Source organism: Theropithecus gelada, chromosome 4 (assembly GCF_003255815.1).
Source record: "Theropithecus gelada isolate Dixy chromosome 4, Tgel_1.0, whole genome shotgun sequence".
NCBI classification, from domain to species: domain Eukaryota; kingdom Metazoa; phylum Chordata; class Mammalia; order Primates; family Cercopithecidae; genus Theropithecus; species Theropithecus gelada.
In genome coordinates, this window is record NC_037671.1 from 158,162,600 (window position 1) to 158,182,879 (window position 20,280).

At 39.1% G+C, this 20,280-nt stretch overlaps 1 protein-coding gene across 2 annotated transcripts in view; it reads left to right on the plus strand.

The window, feature by feature from the left end:
- The window catches only part of EYA4 (EYA transcriptional coactivator and phosphatase 4), a 292,029-nt gene that overhangs the window by 250,407 nt on the left and 21,342 nt on the right, over positions 1-20,280 (plus strand). For both annotated transcript variants that reach the window (XM_025382440.1, XM_025382441.1), the window contains one exon: positions 19,590-19,679. In XM_025382440.1, the coding sequence (XP_025238225.1) occupies positions 19,590-19,679 (90 nt within the window). The remainder of the gene's footprint in view (positions 1-19,589; positions 19,680-20,280) is intronic.

A 20,280-nucleotide genomic window follows, 5' to 3' on the forward strand; every position in this document is an offset into this window, starting at 1 on the left:
TAAGAAATTACTATCTTGGCGTACTGAGAGGTAGCTAAATAAAGCCCGTCTTGTGAAGCTGTGGACCACATACACCTCAGGGTTCACTGCAGATGGGACAGAGATGATGCTGGGTAGCTTCAGTTTCACCACAAACCATAACTGAAATATGGTAAACTAGAGCTCCTCAGACAGACTGCATTCCTTTAACAAATATTTAGTAATATCAATAGACATGCTTCTTGCTTTCATGGAGCTTACAAACCAAACAAAAAACAAAACAAAACAAAAAACACATTTCAGATCGTGGTAACTTCTGTGAAGAAGATAAAACTAGGTCGTATAATGAGTGACTGGGGTATGTGACTGAGGAAGTGACATTGGTACTGAGAGGAGCTAGTCCTACAAATTAGGAGAGAGGGAGAATTGGGAAGAGCATTCCAGCAGTGGGTGCTGATCTTCCAGCGTTCCAGGAATATGAAGTCAAGTGTGGCTGGAAGGTTGCAAACAAGAGAAAGAATACTACAAGGTAAAGGGAAGGAGGTGGAACAAGTTGGCGAAATAGAAACCCCCACTGATCGTCCTCCCTGCAGCAATACCAAATTGAACAAGCATCCACACAACAAAAGCACCTTCGTGAGAACAAAAAACCAGTTGAGCAATCACACAATACCTAGTTTTACGTCATATTACTGAAAGAGGCACTGAAGAGGGTAGGAAAGACAGTCTTGAATTGCCGACACCATCACCCCACACCAGTCTTCCAGCAGCAGCCGAATGACACAGAGAGAGAATCTGTGCACTTGAGGGAGGAAGAGTTCAGTAAGTGTAGGGTTTTGCATTGGAACTCAGTGCCCTTTCACAGCAGAAAGCAACACTGGGTAGAACTTAGCCAACACCCATGGAGGGGGCATTTAGACCAGTCCTAGCCAGAGAAGAATCTCCCATCTCAGCTGTTGGAACCTGAGTTCTGGCAAAGCATCACCACCATGGGATGAAGTGCTCTGGGGTCCAGGCAGTTTAGGCCACAAGGACCACAATTCCTGGACAAGTCCTGCTGCTTTGCTGGGCTTGAAGCCAGTGGACTCTGCAGACACATGACCTGGTGAGACACCAACCAGGGCAGCCAGGGGAGTGCTTGTGCTACCCCTCCCTCAGCCACAGGCACCTCAGCTCACAGCTCCAGTAGAGATGTCTTCCTTCCACTTGAGGGAGGAGAGGAAAGAATAAAGAGGAATTTGCCTTGCAACTTGGATACCAACTCAGTCACAGAAAGAAAGGGCACCAGGCAGAGTCCTGAGGCCCCAATTCCAGGCGCCCTGGTTCCCAGATACCATTTCTACACATGTCCTAAAGGAGGCTTGCTTCCTTGAAGGGAAGGATCCAATCTGACAAGATTCATCTCCTGCTGCTAAGATTCATCACCCTCGGGCTCTGAATAATCAACAGTAGTAGCAAGGCAGTACTTGCTGCAGGCCTTGGGTGAGACTCAGAAATGTGCTGGCTTCAGGTATGACCCAGCACATTCCTAGCTGTGGTGGCTATGGAGAGGGACTCCTTTTACTTGAGAAAAGGAGAAGGAAGAATAAAGGGGACTTCCTATTGCAGCTTAGGTACCAGCTTGTCAACAGTGGGATAGGGCACCAAGTCGGCATGTGGGGTCTCTGATTCCAGGCCATGGCTCTTGGATGGCATTTTTGCACCTGCCTTTAGGTCAGAGGGGAGCCCACTGCTCTGAAGGGAGAGCCCTAGGCATGAGAGCATTCACCATGAGCTGACTGAAGAGCCCTTAGGCATTGAATGGACATCTGTGATAGCTAGACAGTACTTGCTATGGGCCTGGAGCAGTCAGTGGTGGTCATGGGAGATAATTCTCTGCTTGTGGAATAGGTAGGGAAAAGTGGGAAGGACTTTATTTTGTGGCTTGGGTGCCAGCTCAACCACAGTAGAATAGAATAACAGGTAGATTCCTAATAGAGCACCAGATAGATTCCAAATTCGGGTCCTAGCTCCTAGATGGCATCTCTAGACCCACCAGGGACCAGGGGGAACTTGACACCCTGAAGGGAAGGATACAAGCCTGGCTAGCTGTGCCACCTGCTGATTGTAGAGCCTTGAGCAAACATAGGTGGTAGCAAGGCAGTGGTTACCACAGGCTTTGAATGTGACCCAGTCCTGTGCTGGCTGCAGGTCTGATCCAGCACAGTCCCAGGGTGGTGGTCACAGAAGTGCTTATGTGTCACCCTTTCCCCAGCTCCAGGCAGCTCAACACAAGAGAGAGACCCCATTTGTTTGGGAGAAAGTAAGGGAATAGAACAAGTCTCTACCTGGTAATCCAGAGAATTCTTTGAGACCTTATCCAAGACCCCCAAGAGGGTATCTCTATGAGTCTGCAGGAGCCACAGTATTACTCGGCTTGGGGTGCCCTCATTTAATGCAGATAGCATTACAGTGACCAAAAACTTAGATCACAACACCCAAGTTCCTTCAAATACCTCAAAAGCCTTCCCAAAAAGGACAGATATAAAGAAGCCCAGAAGCCGAGACTCCAGTAAATACCTAACTCTTCAATGTTCAGACACTGATGAGCATCCACAATCATCAAGACTATCCGGGAAAACATGACGTCACCAAACAAGGCACCCAGTGGTCAATCCTAGAGAGATGGAGATATGTGACCTTTCAGATAGAGAATTCAAGATAGCTTTTTTGAGAAATCTCAACAAAATTCAAGATAACAGAGAAGGAATTCGGAATCCTATAAAATAAATTTAACAAAGATATTGAAATAATTAAAAAGAATCAAGTAGAAATTCTGGAGTTGAAAAATGTAATGGACATACTGAAGAATGCATCAGAGTCTCATAACAGCAGAATTGATGAAGCAGAAGAAAGAAATAGTGAGCTTGAAGACAGGCTATTTGAAAATACACAGCCAGGGGAAACAAAAGAAAAAGGAAAACAAAAACAGTGAAGCATACCTGCAAGATCTAGAAAATAGCCTCAAAAGGGTAAATTAAGAGTTATTGCCCATAAACAGGAGATGGAGGGGTGGAGCTAGAAGGTTTATTCAAAAGGATAATAACGGAAAACTTCCCAAACCTAGAGAAAGTTATCAATATCCACATGCAAGAAGGTTCTAGGACACCAATTAAATTTAACCCAAAAAAGACTACCTCAAAGCATTTGATAATCAAACTCTCAAAGCCCAAGAATAAAGAAAGGATCCTAAAATCAGTGAAAGAAAAGAAATGAAGAACATACAGTGGAGCTCCAGTACATGGCAGCAGATTTTTCAGTGGAAACCTTATAGGCTAGAAGGGAGTGACATGACATATTTAAAGTGCTTAAGGATTAAAAAAAATAAAATATATATATATATATATATACCCTAGATTAGTATATCCAGTGACAATATCCTTCAAACATGAAGGAGAAATACTTTCCCAGACAAACAAAAACTGAGGGATTTCATCAACACCAGATTTATCCTATAAGAAATGCTAGAGGGAGTTCTTCAATCTGCAAGAAAGGGGTGTTAATGAGCAGTAAGAACTCATCTGAAGTTAAGAAACTCACTGGTAACAATAAAGTACAGAAAAACACAGAATAGTGTAACACTGTAATTGTGGTATGTAAGCTACTCATATTTTAAGTAGAAAGACTAAAAGATGAACCAATTAAAAATAATAACAATGACAACTTTTCAAGACATAGACAGTAAAATAGGATATAAATAGAAACAACAAATAGTTAAAAAGCAGGGGAACAGAGTCAAAGTGCAGATTTTTAAATTAGTTTTCTCTTTAGTGGTTTGTTAGTCTGTTGGTTTATGTAACCAGTGTTACATTGCCATCAATTTCAATTAATGAGTTATATTACTTGCAAGCCTCATGATAGCTGTAAATCAAAAATATACAACAGATACACCAAAAAATACAAAGCAAGAAATTAAAACAAACAAATCATCTTTAGTAAAAGGAAGGCAAGAAGAAGGAAGAGGAAACCACAAAACAACCAGCAAACAAATAACAAAATGGCAGGAGTATGTCCTTACTTATCAGTAATAACATTGAATGTAAATGTACTAAACTCTCCAATCAAAAGACATAGAGTGGCTGAATAGATAAAAAACCATGACCCATTGATCTCTTGCCTACAAGAAGCACACTTCACCTATAAAGACACACAGAGGCTGAAAATAATGGGATGGAAAAACATATTGCCTGAAAATGAAAACCAAAAAAGAGCTAGAGTAGCTATAGTTACACCCATCAAAGTGGATTTCAACACAAAAAGTAAAACAAAAAAAACTATAAAAATTAGACAAAAGAAGGTCTTTATATAATGATAAAGGAGTCAAATCAGCAAGATGATATAACAGTTTTAAATGTGTATGCACTCAATACTGGAGTACCCAGCTGTATAAAGCAAATATCATTAGTGCTAAAGAGAGAGAGAGAACCTCAATACCATAGTCACTGGAGACTTCAGCACCCCACTTTTAGCATTGGGCATATCATCCAGGCAGAAAATCAACAAAGAAACATTGGACTTAATCTGTACAGACTTAGACCCAATGGACCTAGTAGATATTTACAGAACATTTCATACAACAACTGCAGAATATACATTCTTCTCCTACACACATGCATCATTCTCAGTGATAGAATATATATTAGTATATAGTATATAGACAATACAAAGTCTTTAAAAATTCAAAAAAATTGAAACTATGTTAAGTATCTTTGACCACAATGGAGTAAAATTAGAAATCAATAATGGGGAATTTTGGAAGCTATGCAAGCACATGGAAACTAAACAATAACTCCTGAACGACCAATGGGTCAATGAAAAAAATTAAGAAGGAAATTAAAAATTTCTTGAAAGAAAAAATTGAGTATGGAAACACAAAATAGCAAACCCTGTGGAATGCAGTGAAAGCAGCACTAAGAGAAAAGTTTATAGCTGTAATTGTCTGCATCAAAAAAAGTAGAAAAACTTCAAATAAACAACCTAATGATGCTTTCCCAGTTCTTAAAGAACTGGGAAAGATCAGAGAAGAAATAAATGAAATTGAAATAAAAAAATAAAAAGATCAACAAAATGAAAAGTTGTTTTTTTAAAAAAAATAAATAAAATAGACAAACCTTTAACCAGCCTTGCTAAGAAAAAAGGAGAGAAGACTCAAGTAAGTAAAATCAGAAATGAAAAAGGAGACATAACAACCGATACTTCAGAAATTCAAAGGATTCTTAGAGGCTACTGTGAGCAACTACATGCCAATAAACTGGAAAATCTAGATGAAATGGACCAATAATTAAACATACAAAGCTGCCAAGATTAAATCATGAAGAAGTCCAAAACGTGAGGAGACCAATAACAGGAGATGGAAGCTGTAATAAAAAGTCCCCCAGCAAAAACAAAAAAAAAGAAAAGAAAAGAAAGCCTGGGAGCCTATGGCTTTACTGCTGAATTTTTCAAAACATTTAAGGAAGAGCTAATAGCAACCCTGCTCAAACTATTCCATAAAACAGAGGAGGGAATTATTTCCAAACTCATTCTACAGGGCTAATGTTACTCTGACACCAAAACCAGATGAAGACATATCAAAAAAAGAAAGCTACAGGCCGATATCCTTGATAAATATTGATGTGAAAATCCTCCACAAAATACTAGCAAACTGAATTCAGCAACACATTGGAAATACAATTCATCATGACCCTAGTGGGCTTTACCCCAGGGATGCAAGGATGGTTCAACATATGTAAATCAATCAATGTGATACATCATACCAACAGAATGAAGGACAAACACATAAAGATTATTTCATCTGATGCTGAAAAAGTATTTGATAAAATTCAACGTCCTTTCCTGATAAAAGTTTTCAAAAAACTGAGTATAGAAGGACAATACCTCAACACAATGAAAGCCATATGTGACAGACCCGCAGCTGGTATCACACGGAATGGGGAAAAATTGAAAACCTTTCCTCTAAGATCTAGAACACAACAGAGATGCCCACTGTCACCACTGTTATTCAGCATAGTACTGGAAGTCTTACTTAGAGCAGTTAGACAATGGAAAGAAATAAAGAGCATCCAATTTGGAAGGGAAGAAGTCAAATTAGCCTTATTTGTAGATGATATAATCTTATTTTTAGAAAAGCTTAAAGATGCCATCAAAAAACTATTCGAGCTGATAAAATCAGTAAAGTTGCAGGATACAGAATCAGCATACAAAAATCAGTAGCATTTTTATATTCCAGCTGTGAATAATCTGAATAAGAAATTAAACAGTAATGCTATTTATAATAGCTACATATAAAATAACATTCCTAGGAATTAACCAAAGAAGTGAAATATCTCTAGAGTGAAAACTATAAAAAATTGATGGGATAAATCAAAAAAATGGAAAGAGATTCCATGTTTGTGGATTAGAATAATCAATATTGTTAAAATGTTCATTCTACCCAAAGCATTCTATCAATTCAATGCAATTACTATCAAAATACTACTGACATTCTTCACAGAAATAGGAAAAAAAAATCCTAAAATGTATATGCAACCACAGAAGACCCAGAATAGCCAAAGTTACCCTGGGCAAAAGGAATAAAACTGGAAGAATCACATTACCTGACTTCAAATTATAACACAAAATGATAGTAACAAAAACAACTTGGTACTGGCATAAAAACAGACATATAAAACAATGAAAAGAATAGAGTACCTAGAAACGAATTCACACATTTACAGTGAAATCATTTTTTACAAAGTTGCCAAGCACATACATTGAGGAGAGGACAGTCTCTTCAATAAATGGTGCTGGGATAACGGAGATCCATGCGAAGAAGAACAAAACTAGACCCCTATCTCTTGCCACATACAAAAATCAAATCAAAATGGACTAAAGACTTAAATCTAAGATCTCAGACTATGAAACTACTACAATAAAACGTTGGGGAAACTCTCCAGGACACTGGACTGGGGAAAGATTTCTTGAGCAGTACCCCACAAGCACAGGCAACCAAGGCAAAAATGGATAAATGGGAGCCATCAAGTTTAAAAGCTTCTGCACAACAAAGAACACAGTCAACAAAGTGAAGAGATAATCCACAGAATAGGAGAAAATATTGCAAAGTATCCATTATACAAGGGATTAATAAGCAGAACATGTAAGGAGCTCAACTCAATGAGAAAATATTTAATAATCTGAATAAAAACCGGTCAAGAAATTTGAATAGATATTTCTCAAAAGACATACACATGGCAAACAGGTACATGAAAAAGTGTTCCCATCATTGATCATCAGAGAAACTCAAATCAAAACTACAATGAGATACCATCTTACCACACTTAAAATGGCTTATATCCAAAAGACAGTCAATGCCAATGAGGATGTACAGGAAAGGGAACCCTCATACACTGTTTTTGGGAATGTAAAATAGTACCACCGCTATGGAGAACAGTTTAGAGGTTCCTCAAAAACTAAAAATAGAACTACCATATGATCCAGCAATCTCATTGCTAGGTATATACCCGACAGAAAGGAAATAAGTATATCGAAGAGGTATTTGTACTCCTATGTTTATTTCAGCACTTTTCACAATAGCCAAGATTTGGAAGCAACCTAGGTATCCATCAACAGATGAATGGTAAAGAAAATGTGGTACATATACACAATGGAGTACTATTCAGCCATAAAAAAATGAGATCCTATCATTTTTAGCAATGGATGGAACTGGCGCTCTTTAAGTGAAATAAACCAGGCTCAGGATGACAAACTTCACATATTCTTACTTATTTGGAAGCTAAAAATTGAGAGTAGAATGAGGTTTAGAGGTTGGGAAGGGTAGTTGTTGAGAGGTACATTAGTGGGGATGGTTAATGGGTACAAAAATATAGTTAGACAGAATGAATAAGATCTAGTATTTGATAGCACATCAAAAGCTCAACTCAATAGGAAAATTTGAGCTCCTCATATTGTTGACTATAGTCAACAATAATTTATTGTACATTTAAAAATAACTAAGAGAGTCCAGGCACAGTAGCTCATGCCTATAATCCTAACACTTTGGGAGGTGGGGCAGGAGAATCACTTGAGGCCAGGAGTTGGAGATTAGCCTGGACAACATAGTGAGACCCTGCCTCTACAGTTAAAAAAAAAAAAAAAAAAAAAGGTTGTTTTGTTTTGTTTTGTTTTGTTTTGTTTTTAATTAGCTGGGCATGGTGGTACATGGCTGTATTCTCAGATACTCAGGAGGCTGACGTTGGAGGATCATTTGAGCTCAGAGTTTGAGGCTGCAGTGAGCCATGTGCACACCACTGCAGTGAGCCATGTGCACACCACTGCAGTCCAGTCTGGGTGTCAGAGTAAAAAATAAATAAATAAATAAAATTACCAAATAACTAAAAGAGTTTAATTGGATTGTCTGTAACACAACGAAATGATAAACACTTGAGGTGGTGGATACCCCATTTACCCTGGTGTGATTATTATGCACTGTATACCTGTATCAAAATATCTCATGATGCCAGGCGCAGTGGCTCACACCTGTAATCCCAGCACTTTGGGAGGCCGAAGCAGGTGGATCACCTGAGGTCAGGAGTTCAAGACCCACCTGGCCAACATGGCAAAACCCTGTCTCTACTAAAAATACAAAAATTACACAGGTGTGGTGTTGGGCTCCTGTAATCCCAGCTACTCAGAAGGCTGAGGCAAGAGAATCACCTGAACCCCAGAGGCAGAGGTTGCAGTTAGCTGAGATGGCTCCAATGCATTCCAGCCTGGGCGACAGAGTGAGACTCTGTCTCAAAACAAAACCAAAACAAAACAAAACAAAAATCTCATTTATTCCATGTGTATATACACCTACTATGTACCCACAAAAATAAAAAATAAATAGTAGAAGATAAGAACAGAGAGGTAGGCAAGGGCTGGATCAGGCAAGGACTCTTCATTATAGTAAGTTATTTGGGTTTTTTTTTCTGGTTGCAGTGGGAAGCTGTTAGGGGAGTTTTAAGTTTGTCATTGTCTGCTATGTAGAGAGTAGAATTTAGAGGAATAAGAGCGTACACAAGTTGACCACTTAGAAGATGCTGTGCAGTAAGAATGGCCATGCCTTAAATAGGAACAGTGCTTCTGAAACTTGAGTGTGAGTCACAGTAACCTGCAGGGCCTGTTAAACACAGATCTCTGGGTTACAACCCAGAGTTTCTGATTTAGGAGATCTGGAGTGGGACCACTGGTTTTGGAACAAATTTCCAGGTAAAGCTCATAGTCCTGGGCTGCATTTTGAGAACCACTAGAGTAGAGTATTTCCCAGACTTTTTTTCCTTGAGCAAACTAATGAACATGTTAATTAATAGTCTTTGAGAAAAGGCCATGGTCAAATAGATACAGGGAATGCTTACATTTTATAGCCATTCAATGCATGTTGTCATAATAAAGGTCATGAGATGTTTAAAAGAATCCTCTATAACTAGGTTTAATCCCTCAGTTCCCTCATGTCATCAGTAATAACCTTGAGGACTGACTGAAATAAGGTCATTCTGACAATTAGTTAAGTCAGAACTTTGCATTGCTGATAACAAAAGTGACCAGAGCCATTATTTCTGGGAGCGGGGAAAAGACCTTTATAGTGTTAAGATTGTCTAAGCTTGAAATTATTATGAGTCCTTAAAATTATTATGGGTTCTTACTTCTTTTCATTTCTTAGATCAGTCTTACTTCCACAATATGCATTTTAGAGTGTAACATTTTGGTATAGCATAGTGATTTTTTTATTATTTTAGCCAGAGATTCCTCTACACACATATGACTGAGAGCGTCACCGTATAGAACATCTAAGGGCAGAACTGCTCTAGGTAAAATGTACAGATGGGGGACTGGAGAGATCCCATTTCCCCTACATGACCACCCCTTTCCCATTGTTCTTGGTCACCATGAAAGGGGTTCCTGAATCCTGATGCTTGCTCACAATACAGCCTGGAAGGCAGTCGACTAGCTGAAGGAACACTGAGCTAAAAGTCAGAAGGACCTCCTGTGCCTGGCTGTGCCTGGCTGTGCCTAAGGGCAAACTGTTCGACCTCTGAGCCTGTTTCATCTGAAAATGGTTATAAATCATTTCCTTCAGGGGTTACAGGGTGGCTTAAATGAGATAATATACTTATATAAAAGTGACACTCCACAGTGATAACTATCATCTACCTCCTAGGTTAGAGAAAATTCCTAAACATATACCTTCTTTCTCCAAAATGAGAAATAACTAAAGGCAGGTGTTTTCAGACCTGCAAGGTCAGTGTTTACTCCTGCAGAATGGTGAAGTGGCACTGCAGTGGCCTCAAGTATAGCGAGCTGGGAGCTGCACCTATAAAGACCAGAGATGTCAATCATATCCTGAAGTTACCATACCTACCTACATATCTCACTGTCTTTCTTTCTCTCCCCCCACCCATAATTAGTGGACAATAATGAGTATCATTTTTGACTGGTTACTGTGTGCCTGGCCCTTGGCTGAGTGTCCTGTGAAATACATTCTCTCATTAGCTTTTACCATCACCCTGTGTGATTGGTACCACTGTATATAGCTCGTAAGTGGCAAGGTCAGTGGAATCCATATCTATTTGATAGGTTCTTAATCTCTATATTCTTTTGGTCTCATGTTCTTTCCCCACAACCTATAAAAATAAAATGTGTGGACCACAATAATGTAGGAATGACCTTTTACCCATAAATTGTCCTAACTAACTTTTGTGTTTTAATTAAAGAAAAGAAACTTTTGGAAAAGTCTACTGTCATTTATAAATTAAATAATGTGAATTTCCCAAGCATCTTCCTAATATGTTATCACTTTTTGACTCTGTTCAATTGTCAACACTGCTTTTCCAAGAAGAACTATTCCTGGACATTTCTGATGATGGTGAATGAGGAACCTCGCTATCTGAGCCCTGCTGCTATGAGGCTGGTGATGGGTTTTGCAGCTGAGCACCAATTGCCATGTACAGTTTCTGTGCTGCAAAACTCTAAAATAGGAGCTTGTAAATTTGACAGGATGTAGACCAGGAATCATCCATCATGTTAGAGTTTATGAACATTATTTCTGTTCCCTGATCAATTGTATGTATCATTTTACCTGATAACTTGCAGTGATTCCTTTTGTTTTCAGGGGAGGGTGAAGAAAACTGAATAAATTGCGCTTTAGGGATTTGGTTTATTTTGGATCATTAATGTATCATGTGCTGTGAAGCTGTGATACTCTAAAGTTATTCCACAGTAAGGACACAGAGGAAATAGCCCAAGTCGGGGTAAAAAGTGAAGGAACTGAAGGAAAAGTGAATGGTTGCCTGATAATGTGAAACTCAGATTCAGATTCCCCAAACTGCTTGCTTATTTTAGACAACATCGCATATAACAATAGTGCTGGTGAAATAATATGTTCATCAGAATTAATCAATTGATTACTTGTGTATTGAATAGTCTACACACATTTATGTAGAAAAATACTTCTAACATGGCATTTGACTGGATTTTAAATGATAGGCTAGTCATGAAGATAAATGCTTACTTTTGTGCATTTGGACTAAAGAAAACCAACATGGTTTAATAGAAAGTAATAGAATTAATCAAGTGTTAGTACCATGGATCTGAGGCAGTCCTAATGGCAGAGCTAACAAATACCATATGCTTAGAGGGCTCTGGCTTTGGAGGGAGAATGACCCTGAGTTCAAATTCTACCTCTCCCTCCTAGTGCCCATGTGACCTTGAGTAGTTTATTTAGCATTTATGAGCCTCAGTTGTCTTGTATATAAAATGAGAAGAATAATAAAAGTAGTAATTTGATTCTGAGGGTTAAATGAGTTAATGCATTAAAACTCACCACAGAATAAACATTCAGTAAGCATGGTCTATTTATTTAGTTTCAAGGAAATCTGAAATATAGGAAACTGAATTTTTTCTAAGGAAATTTGCATTTTATATTTTTATCTGTTGTTTTACCTCATAATATGAGTCAGCAAGCTCAGTGTTGCAGAGAAGTAGCACCTATGGCAGGGTGACTAGAGAGTGGTTTTGGTATATATTATATAAAAGGAATGATTACAGAATTTACAAGCCTTGTAAAATGCATAATGTTTTTACTGGCAGCTTATAGTAAGTTTGATTGTGTGTTCATGTGTTCGTATATAGTGTGCACAGAAATATCATACATATGCATCTGAAAATAAAGCCAAATCAAAGACAGTGACATATCTCAAACTCTTCCCTAGAGAACTGGGGAATCATTGCTACCTATTGTCTCCCCTTTCAGAGCTTTGTGTTGAGTACATGTTTATTTTGATAATTTCTTTTAAAAATTAAATTGAATGGCTCTGTGTGATCTCTTAAATAGCCAAATATATTACTTTTTTTAAGCCCGTCTTTACCAAGTAATTGTGGGAATTACGTTAGAAAAGGGGAACGATCTTGAAAGGACATCACATTGATTAACTTGAAGCTAATGTACCAGAGGAGATAATGGTAACTAATCTCTTTAAAACACATAGAGCAGCCTTCTGTAAACTGCCCTGAAGTTTTCAGTTCCTTTGATCTCAGTTGATAATCATTTAATCTAATATCTTGAGGAGGTGGGGGATTAGAACATTAACTTACCTTAAGTATTCTTTAATCATCATCAACCCTCTCCTAGGCCTTTCCTCCTATAGCGGTCTCCTAACATGTCAATCACCTTTCTCCCGAAGTCCTGAGGAGCCTCGTTAGTTGTGTTTATTTGCCACCTCTGCTCTGCCACTTTTCTCTGGGCCCTGTGCTTTCTAACTCATCCTCCCACGGTCATTCTCACCAACATGATATTTTTCTTTCCATCCAAGTGCCATGTTACACTGTTGCCATGTACTACCACTGTAATTCACCGTGAAGTACATTTATTCTGTTATTAGTTTAATACATTTGGATTCCCTTATGATTGAACCTGTAGAAGCCTCTAGTGGTAAGTTGTGTGATGATCCCCTTCATCACACAATTTAAGCTCGACAACATTAACTATGTTCAACTGCAAATATATTGCTTACACTGAACACTTGAATTGTGAACAAAATCTTGTAATGCAAAATGTGCTGGCTTTTCACCTTTACCAGCTCCCCAGCAGATAATTGGCTACATCACTAAGAAAAAGACACCATCAGACATTGGGTCCCTGAAGTTAAGTCCACAGAATGATCTTTATGGAGGTGAAGGGTGGAAAAGGCACTCTTCCTCGTAGGCAACTCTAGAGAAGTCTAGTTCCCGAGAAAGTACACTAAGCCGCAGTTCTACTCAGTGATCACGCTGGCTTAAGACCAGCCATCCTGTGGAAGCACCCCAGAGGCTTAACTCTTGGAAAGCCAGAAGGTCATGCCAGCTCTGATTTTTCTTAACTATCCCAGTCTCTCATTATAATAGCTCGTAGACCAGTGTTTATTCAAAAGTAACATGTATATGAATCACCTGATAATCTTGTTAAACTACCTGGCAAACTAGATCTGGGGAAGGGTCTACAGGTGTGCCTTTCTGACAGGCTCCCAGGTGATACCAATGGTACTGGTCTGTGTACCACACTTTGAGCAGCAAGGTTGTCATCTGCTGACTCTCCATCTCATTTGTACGTTGGACTCACTGCAGAGCTTTAGCATGACTGATGCATGGACCCACCTCAGATAATCCGATTTAGTTGGTATGGGGTATGGCCTGAGCAACAGGCATTGTGAAAGCTCCGCAGGTGTTTCCCATGCATAGTGGAGTCTGAGAACCCCTGTCTTAGATGTCATCCTCCCAGCTTGGAGTCCTCTTTATGTACCACTATAACCTCACTTTTCCATAATGCCTTTCTATCCTTACCCCATTATTTTTCCATCAGATTCATCTTGCAGAAAACCCCACTGACTGCCTGTACCTCAGCAGCTGAATGTGGCCACAAATCTCAAGTGGGTGCAAGCACTCTTGGGGTCATGAACTCTTCCTGTTGCAGGTTTTGAAGAGCTGAAGGGAGAGCAAGCATACCTCTCCCAGTTCTGTACAAACCTCCTCAATTACTAGGGGGAAAAAAGCAAACGAATTCTGTCATCTTTGCACCACCAAATCCGTGCCCCCTACATCTATAGCCACAGTCTCTGCTGTCTCTTGCACCTCTCGCACCCTGGTTCTGTGCCCCCCTCAGCTACCCAAGGATTCCTGAAAGAACTTCTTTCGCTAAGCCACCAGTTTTTCACTCTTCTAGATTCTTCCCATCACACCATCATGTCTGCTGTCACATTCCTATCATTAGAAGAGCTTCTTGAGCCCATTTTCCCCTCCGGTGACTGCTCTCTTTCTCTGCTCTTTCCAGCTTTGCCATAACATGACACTTGCCAAGTCTGAGGAGCCACCTCGTTGCCAAATCAAGTGTTCCTTCTTGGCTTATCTTGCTGTGGTCTCTCACAGACATTCAGTGGAGCACTCTTGCATTCTTAAAATCATTGTTTCCTTTCCCCTCCCTGGTCAGGGTCCCCCTTCCTCACACTGTTTCTCTCACACACACTCGTTCTCGCCTCTGGGCTCTCCGTATGTTCGCCACCATGGCGCCTGTTCATGCCTAGCTCCTTTGCCTTTGTCAGGCCTTTGTTTCTGTCTCTGCCATTGCCTCCTGAAAGGGGCTTTCTCTGAATTTGCTTTAAATTAGCCCTCTCCAGTCATCCTCATCACTTCTGTATCTGCGTATCCTGGTTTTTCTTTCGTAGCTTTATCACCACCTGATATTCCCTTGTTTTCTTGTCTGTTTATCGGGTAGCTCATCCAGTAATAATATAAACCCCATAAAGGTAGGGGCTTTGCTTTTTTGGTTATCTGCTCTCTGCTTAGAATTTGAACGTCTCTAATACATAATAGTCACTCAATAAATATGTGATGAGTAAATGAATGTTCCTGAAACCATTCTCCAGTTCCTCCTAAGAACTTGTAAGTCCACTACCTATCCATCATAGACAAGTATCACATTTGTAAAATTTCCCTTGTGATTTGTGACTGAATTTCATTTTATTTCTTATGATTTAGAGAGTATATGTATTCTAAAAAATCCAGTAACTTTTTCCACCAGGTTCATGAGAGCTGATCTGCCTTCTTTCTTCCGTGATGAACTTGCATATCTTCTATCTCTGTGTGCCCATGTCTACACATGTGCTACGAGTCCCAAAATTAAAAAAAAAAAAAAAAACTGTTTCAAGAGGTTGATGTCTTTAAAAGAAAAAAAAAAAAAGTCCTTAGTTTCTTTAAAAATACATAATTGTTGCCTCTCCAGAGATATTTTTGCAGTGTGTCCCTAGAGGAGGAATTCCAGCTGATGGCCCAATGCAGGGCAGAGGCCCATAGACAGACAGTCTGGCTCCAATTTATGCTCTGTGTTCACATGGCTAATAGGCGTTAGTATTTTGGTTTAGAGAAGTGCTCTACTGGATCCTGCCTTGATTATACACTGGTAACATCTGGCTTAGAACCACACATTTAAAGGCCAAGAGCTATTTATTTTCTTCATCTTCCTCTTCTCTGTCTCTCTCTCTCTCTTTTCAGTAAAATGTCTGGGGAATAGTTTCAGTATTTTGATACAGCAGTATACAGAATAAATTGGCAGTAGTTCAATTTTCCTCCTATTAAACTCCGTTGTAGACACTTTGAACCTTTTGGAACTTTTATAATATGTATAATATATATCAGAACTTCCACAAAACCCTGTTAGTGCCTTTATTATCCCACTTTTTTCCTCTATCCAAGTTTTTGCTATCACCTCATTTTAGACCCTAAACTCAACACTCACTACACTTAAATGCAAATAAAAAAAAAAAGCAACGCTTGATTCATAAGGTGCCCGTAATTCTACAAACATCTAATGAAAATGAGCAAACATCTCTGTATAAAACTTGAGTTCAATCCAAAAGTATGTTTCATTCTCAAATGCCTGATAAAACAGTGCAATTGCAGGTGCTGGCAGCTCCTTCACAGCAGTTTGGCAAGATGGAGGGTGCCCAGCATTGCTAAGGCTACACCCACCAAATGTCCAGTCATCTTTCTTGGATTCTTGGATCTGTGAGTCCTTTAGCTGGAAAAATGCAGTGCTGTAATCTGCTCACTTAGAATTAGCTGTCCTGGTGACTTAGTAAGTTGGAAAAAAACAAAAAGTAAAATTAGATATTTGAAAGTAAGCCCGCCCCAGACATTCTCTTAGAAACAAGATCATCACCTCTTACAGGCATGGTTTTCCTTGGCTGATGGCATGACTATCCCCGGCCCATCTGTGCCAAGCCTTTGGCATGGCTGACGAAACATCTCTCTTTCAATAGGCCTTGCTCTCTGGAAACCTTAGTAAAATACAGCTAGTTCACACTCCAGCAAACCACAAACCTAAACTTTCCCAGTTACAAATGATATTTTGCCAAAATGCTTACTAAGTCCTGGCTCTCATAGAGTGTGTGATGTGGAACCGCCACAGCTTGAAAAACAAATGACCAGCCCTCCTAGTGCCGTGGGGTTGCATTCCAGTGGGGTGCTCAACTGCAGTTTTTATCATACCACATGCCATGCTTGCTTGCTAGCAGATTCTTGCATTTTGCTTTTTTTAAAATTATACTTGTTTGCATGCTTATCAGATGTACAAAATGCATTCTTCATGGATTTTCCTATCACTGTTTGGGTAGCACAGAGAGTTACGTACTTCAGAAGCATGGAATTGATCAAAGTAACAATCAAAAGGAACAGTATGTTTTCTCCCATCCCCATAAATCTGATCTGCAAATGCAAAGAATGTGAAGAATGAAGTGAAGAAATTCAATAATTGTATTTAAAACTTAAAAAGAAAAATTGGCAAATCACAGGATAAGAGCCTAACCAACCTGGTCTCCAGAAGGAAAACCTTTTAAATCAGATACTTCTGAACTGCTATCTGAAATATGTATCTTTAGGGCAGTAATCATCAGAAACATAACAGAGTAGTGTGGAGCTCAGTTTTATTGTCTTGCATCAGTGAACATTCCTCAAAAGCACAGAGCGTCACTAATGGAATTATATGTTTTCATGCTATAATTACATTTGATTTTTCCTGATATTTCTGTAGACTTTGTTCATGGTTCCATGACTAGGCAGAATAGTTTCATAGAATGTCCTCAGCCTATTTAATGCCTAGTTCCCCCCAACCCTGCCAAAAATACAGAGATTAATAATAGGAATTTTTCAACCAAAAAAGACAAAATGTGTTTTTTAAACTTATACCACCTTTAGAGATTTTATTTCAACAAAAACATGATCAACAACAAAAAAAAAAAAAGAAAGAGAAAAGAATTGTATCCTTGAAGGAAACAGAGCAAAGGGCCCTTCTGAGCTTTGAAACCCCTTGAGACACAAACTGGCACTTATTAACATTTTTTTTTCTTTTGAGATACAGTTTCACTCTGTCACCCAAGCTGGAGTACAGTGGCATGATCTTGGCTCACTGCAACCTCCGCCTCCCGGGTTCAAGGGATTCTCGTGCCTCAGCATCCCGAGTAGCTGGGATTACAGGCACGCACCCCTGTGTCCAGCTAATTTTTGTATTTTTAGTAGAAGCAGGGTTTTACCATGTTGGCCAGGCTGGTCTCGAACTCCTGACCTCAAATGGTCTGCCTGCCTCAGCCTCCCAAAGTGCTGGGATTATAGACATGAGCCACTGTGCCTGGCCTACTTACTAATAATTTTATTCTTGTTTTGAATGAATGTTTGTTGGCTAAAACAGAACTGATTTGATCTTTGGGTATATAGTGCCAAATGGTTCTGTCACTGGAAGACGGATGAATCCAGCAGCACAGTCAAGCTACCAGATGACAGAATACCAGGATGCCATCAGATATGTGGAGTCAGCATCCATTACTGAGAAATGAGAATCTCTGGCTATGCAATCCACATAAATCTCTAAATGAGGAGATGTAAACAATTAGAAAATTATGTTGAAATCCAACGTATTATTTTCTTATCTCTATCTTCACTCACATCGAGTCTTAGTTTAGCTCTCATACCCCAATGACCCCTTAGCACTCAGTGCCTTTTTCTTAGCGTATAATTCCTATTCTCCAGGTTTTAATGGCTACAGAACACAGGATGACATCTCAAATATGTTTACACTTTAGGGCTTCCCCCTCAAAATATGATGAAAGGAAATATAGGAATAAAATGGGTTATCTTAGTGGAGATGTGGCATGAAGAGTGGTTTCTCCTTGCAGATGGAATCAGTTCAGGGTGTAGATGAATACTGCTTGGCCTGACCTGGGTTGCATGTTCTTATCATAAATTGAGTAAATTTTGTGTTACATTTCCCCAAGTTGAGATACATTTCTTGAAATGCCAACTATTAGAATGTTGAAAACACAGTTTCGGCTCTCTCTTCTCAGATCCCTGCAGTCTGGCTCCTGGCCCAGCCACTCAACCCAAATCACCCTCTGAGGTCTTCCAAAATAACTTCCCAGCCAAAACCAATAGTATCCTTCTGGACTTGTCAGCTTTATTCAAAACCTTATTCTTCTCCCTGCTAACACCCCTCTGGTCTCAGATTTTAAGGGTTTGTCCCTTCCAGGTTTTTTCTTTCCCATCTCTTCTGAGTTGCATCTATGAGCAGTTCTTCTTTAGCCATCATTCCAACTTTGAGAATTTTAAACACAATGTTTGAGCATGAATTACTTCTCTATTCCAATCCCTATCCCCAAATGCTCATTACTTTTTAGTCTTATATCGCTTGATGCTAGGCCTTCAGCTGCAGTTAATTATGCTAAAGTAACAACTCTGGTCTTGATTTTCAACTCCTTGCTGCTGTTTAATATCTTGGTTTCTGTAAACAAAAGTTGAGTCATTTTAACTCTTTACTGACCCCGTCACTTTCATTAACTTCCCAAAGCATATATTTTATACCTGGATTATGCTTAGAGAACTAATGTTCTTTTAGCTATTCTCACCCCTCACTTTTTCAACCTTAGTCAAATGCAGGTTAGACCAAACTCTACACATGTTTGGATAGGGAGATTCCTCTTACCTTGTTGATAAAAATGCAATCAAAAATTAAGTGATGGTTGCACCATCCTCTGCCAGCTCTTCCTGTTTCACCTCCAGATAACATTCTCTGCTCAAGTCTTATAAATACCCAGTTGACCTATTTTTCTCTGTCTTTTAATTCTCATTATTTGTCATTATTCTTAAAAAGACACCCTTTCTTTTTAGCGAGTTTACTCCATTCTTCAGCACCCCATCCAAATACCTTTCTCCAGAATACTTCCATAGATTATATGTAAACTGGGTCATATGAACTGAATGGCTCCCTTCCTCCTTCCCTCCTGAACGTACAGCTTTGTGTGAAAATGTATGCTGTGTCATCGTTACGTATGTCTGAATTCCCAGGTGTGCCTGTGCGTTTGGTATATCTGAACCTTCTGGAAAGTCACCTTTCCGGATGACTGAGAAATCTTTTGAATCTTCAGTAAAAACCCATGCAGTCTCCTCTCTCTTCCGCCACAGCAATATGTGCTTAAAATGTTTTTAATAATAAGTGCTTACTGAAATTTTACCTCATTATGTGTACATTTTCTTTACAGGATCCCCCCATGGCTGTAACCCTTGGACTCCGCATGGAAGAAATGATTTTTAATCTTGCTGACACTCATTTGTTTTTTAATGATTTAGAGGTAAGAATTGTACCAGGTAAAATAGTTTTGTCCAACAGCAGACCTCTTAGATGGTTTCTATATCTGCAGATAACCTCGAGAAAACAGAAAGATAAAAATTTAGCTCAAGAGAAGCATAAAGTTCTTGTCAAGAGGAAAAGTTTTATTTACAAATATAAGCAGAAGGTTAATTTGTGTTCGTGAATGATATATATGTAGAACAAAAATGTCTCCAAAGAGGAGACTTTTGGCTTTGCTGTCCTTACTGTCCACAGCTGTACGTGACTCTTGATTCTTTTAGTGTTTCAGCCACAAGAGGCTTGGCACCTTTGGAATCAGCATTAGCTCTTCCAGATTATTAACCAGGAGCCTATTTAGGTTAATCACTAAACAATATTCACAGACACTATTCGTGGTAATAGCATAGATCATTTAATTTTGTGGATAATCTGAAGCCTAACTTTAGCTAACATTATCATTCCTCATTTCTTTCCCTTCTGGATAAAACAGTGCTAGAACTATTTAAGCATGTTTGATGCATTTAAATGCATTTATTTTCTCATTTTAAAAATTATGTTTCCGTTTTCAACCTCAAATGGCAAGACGGTGTCTAAATGGCAAA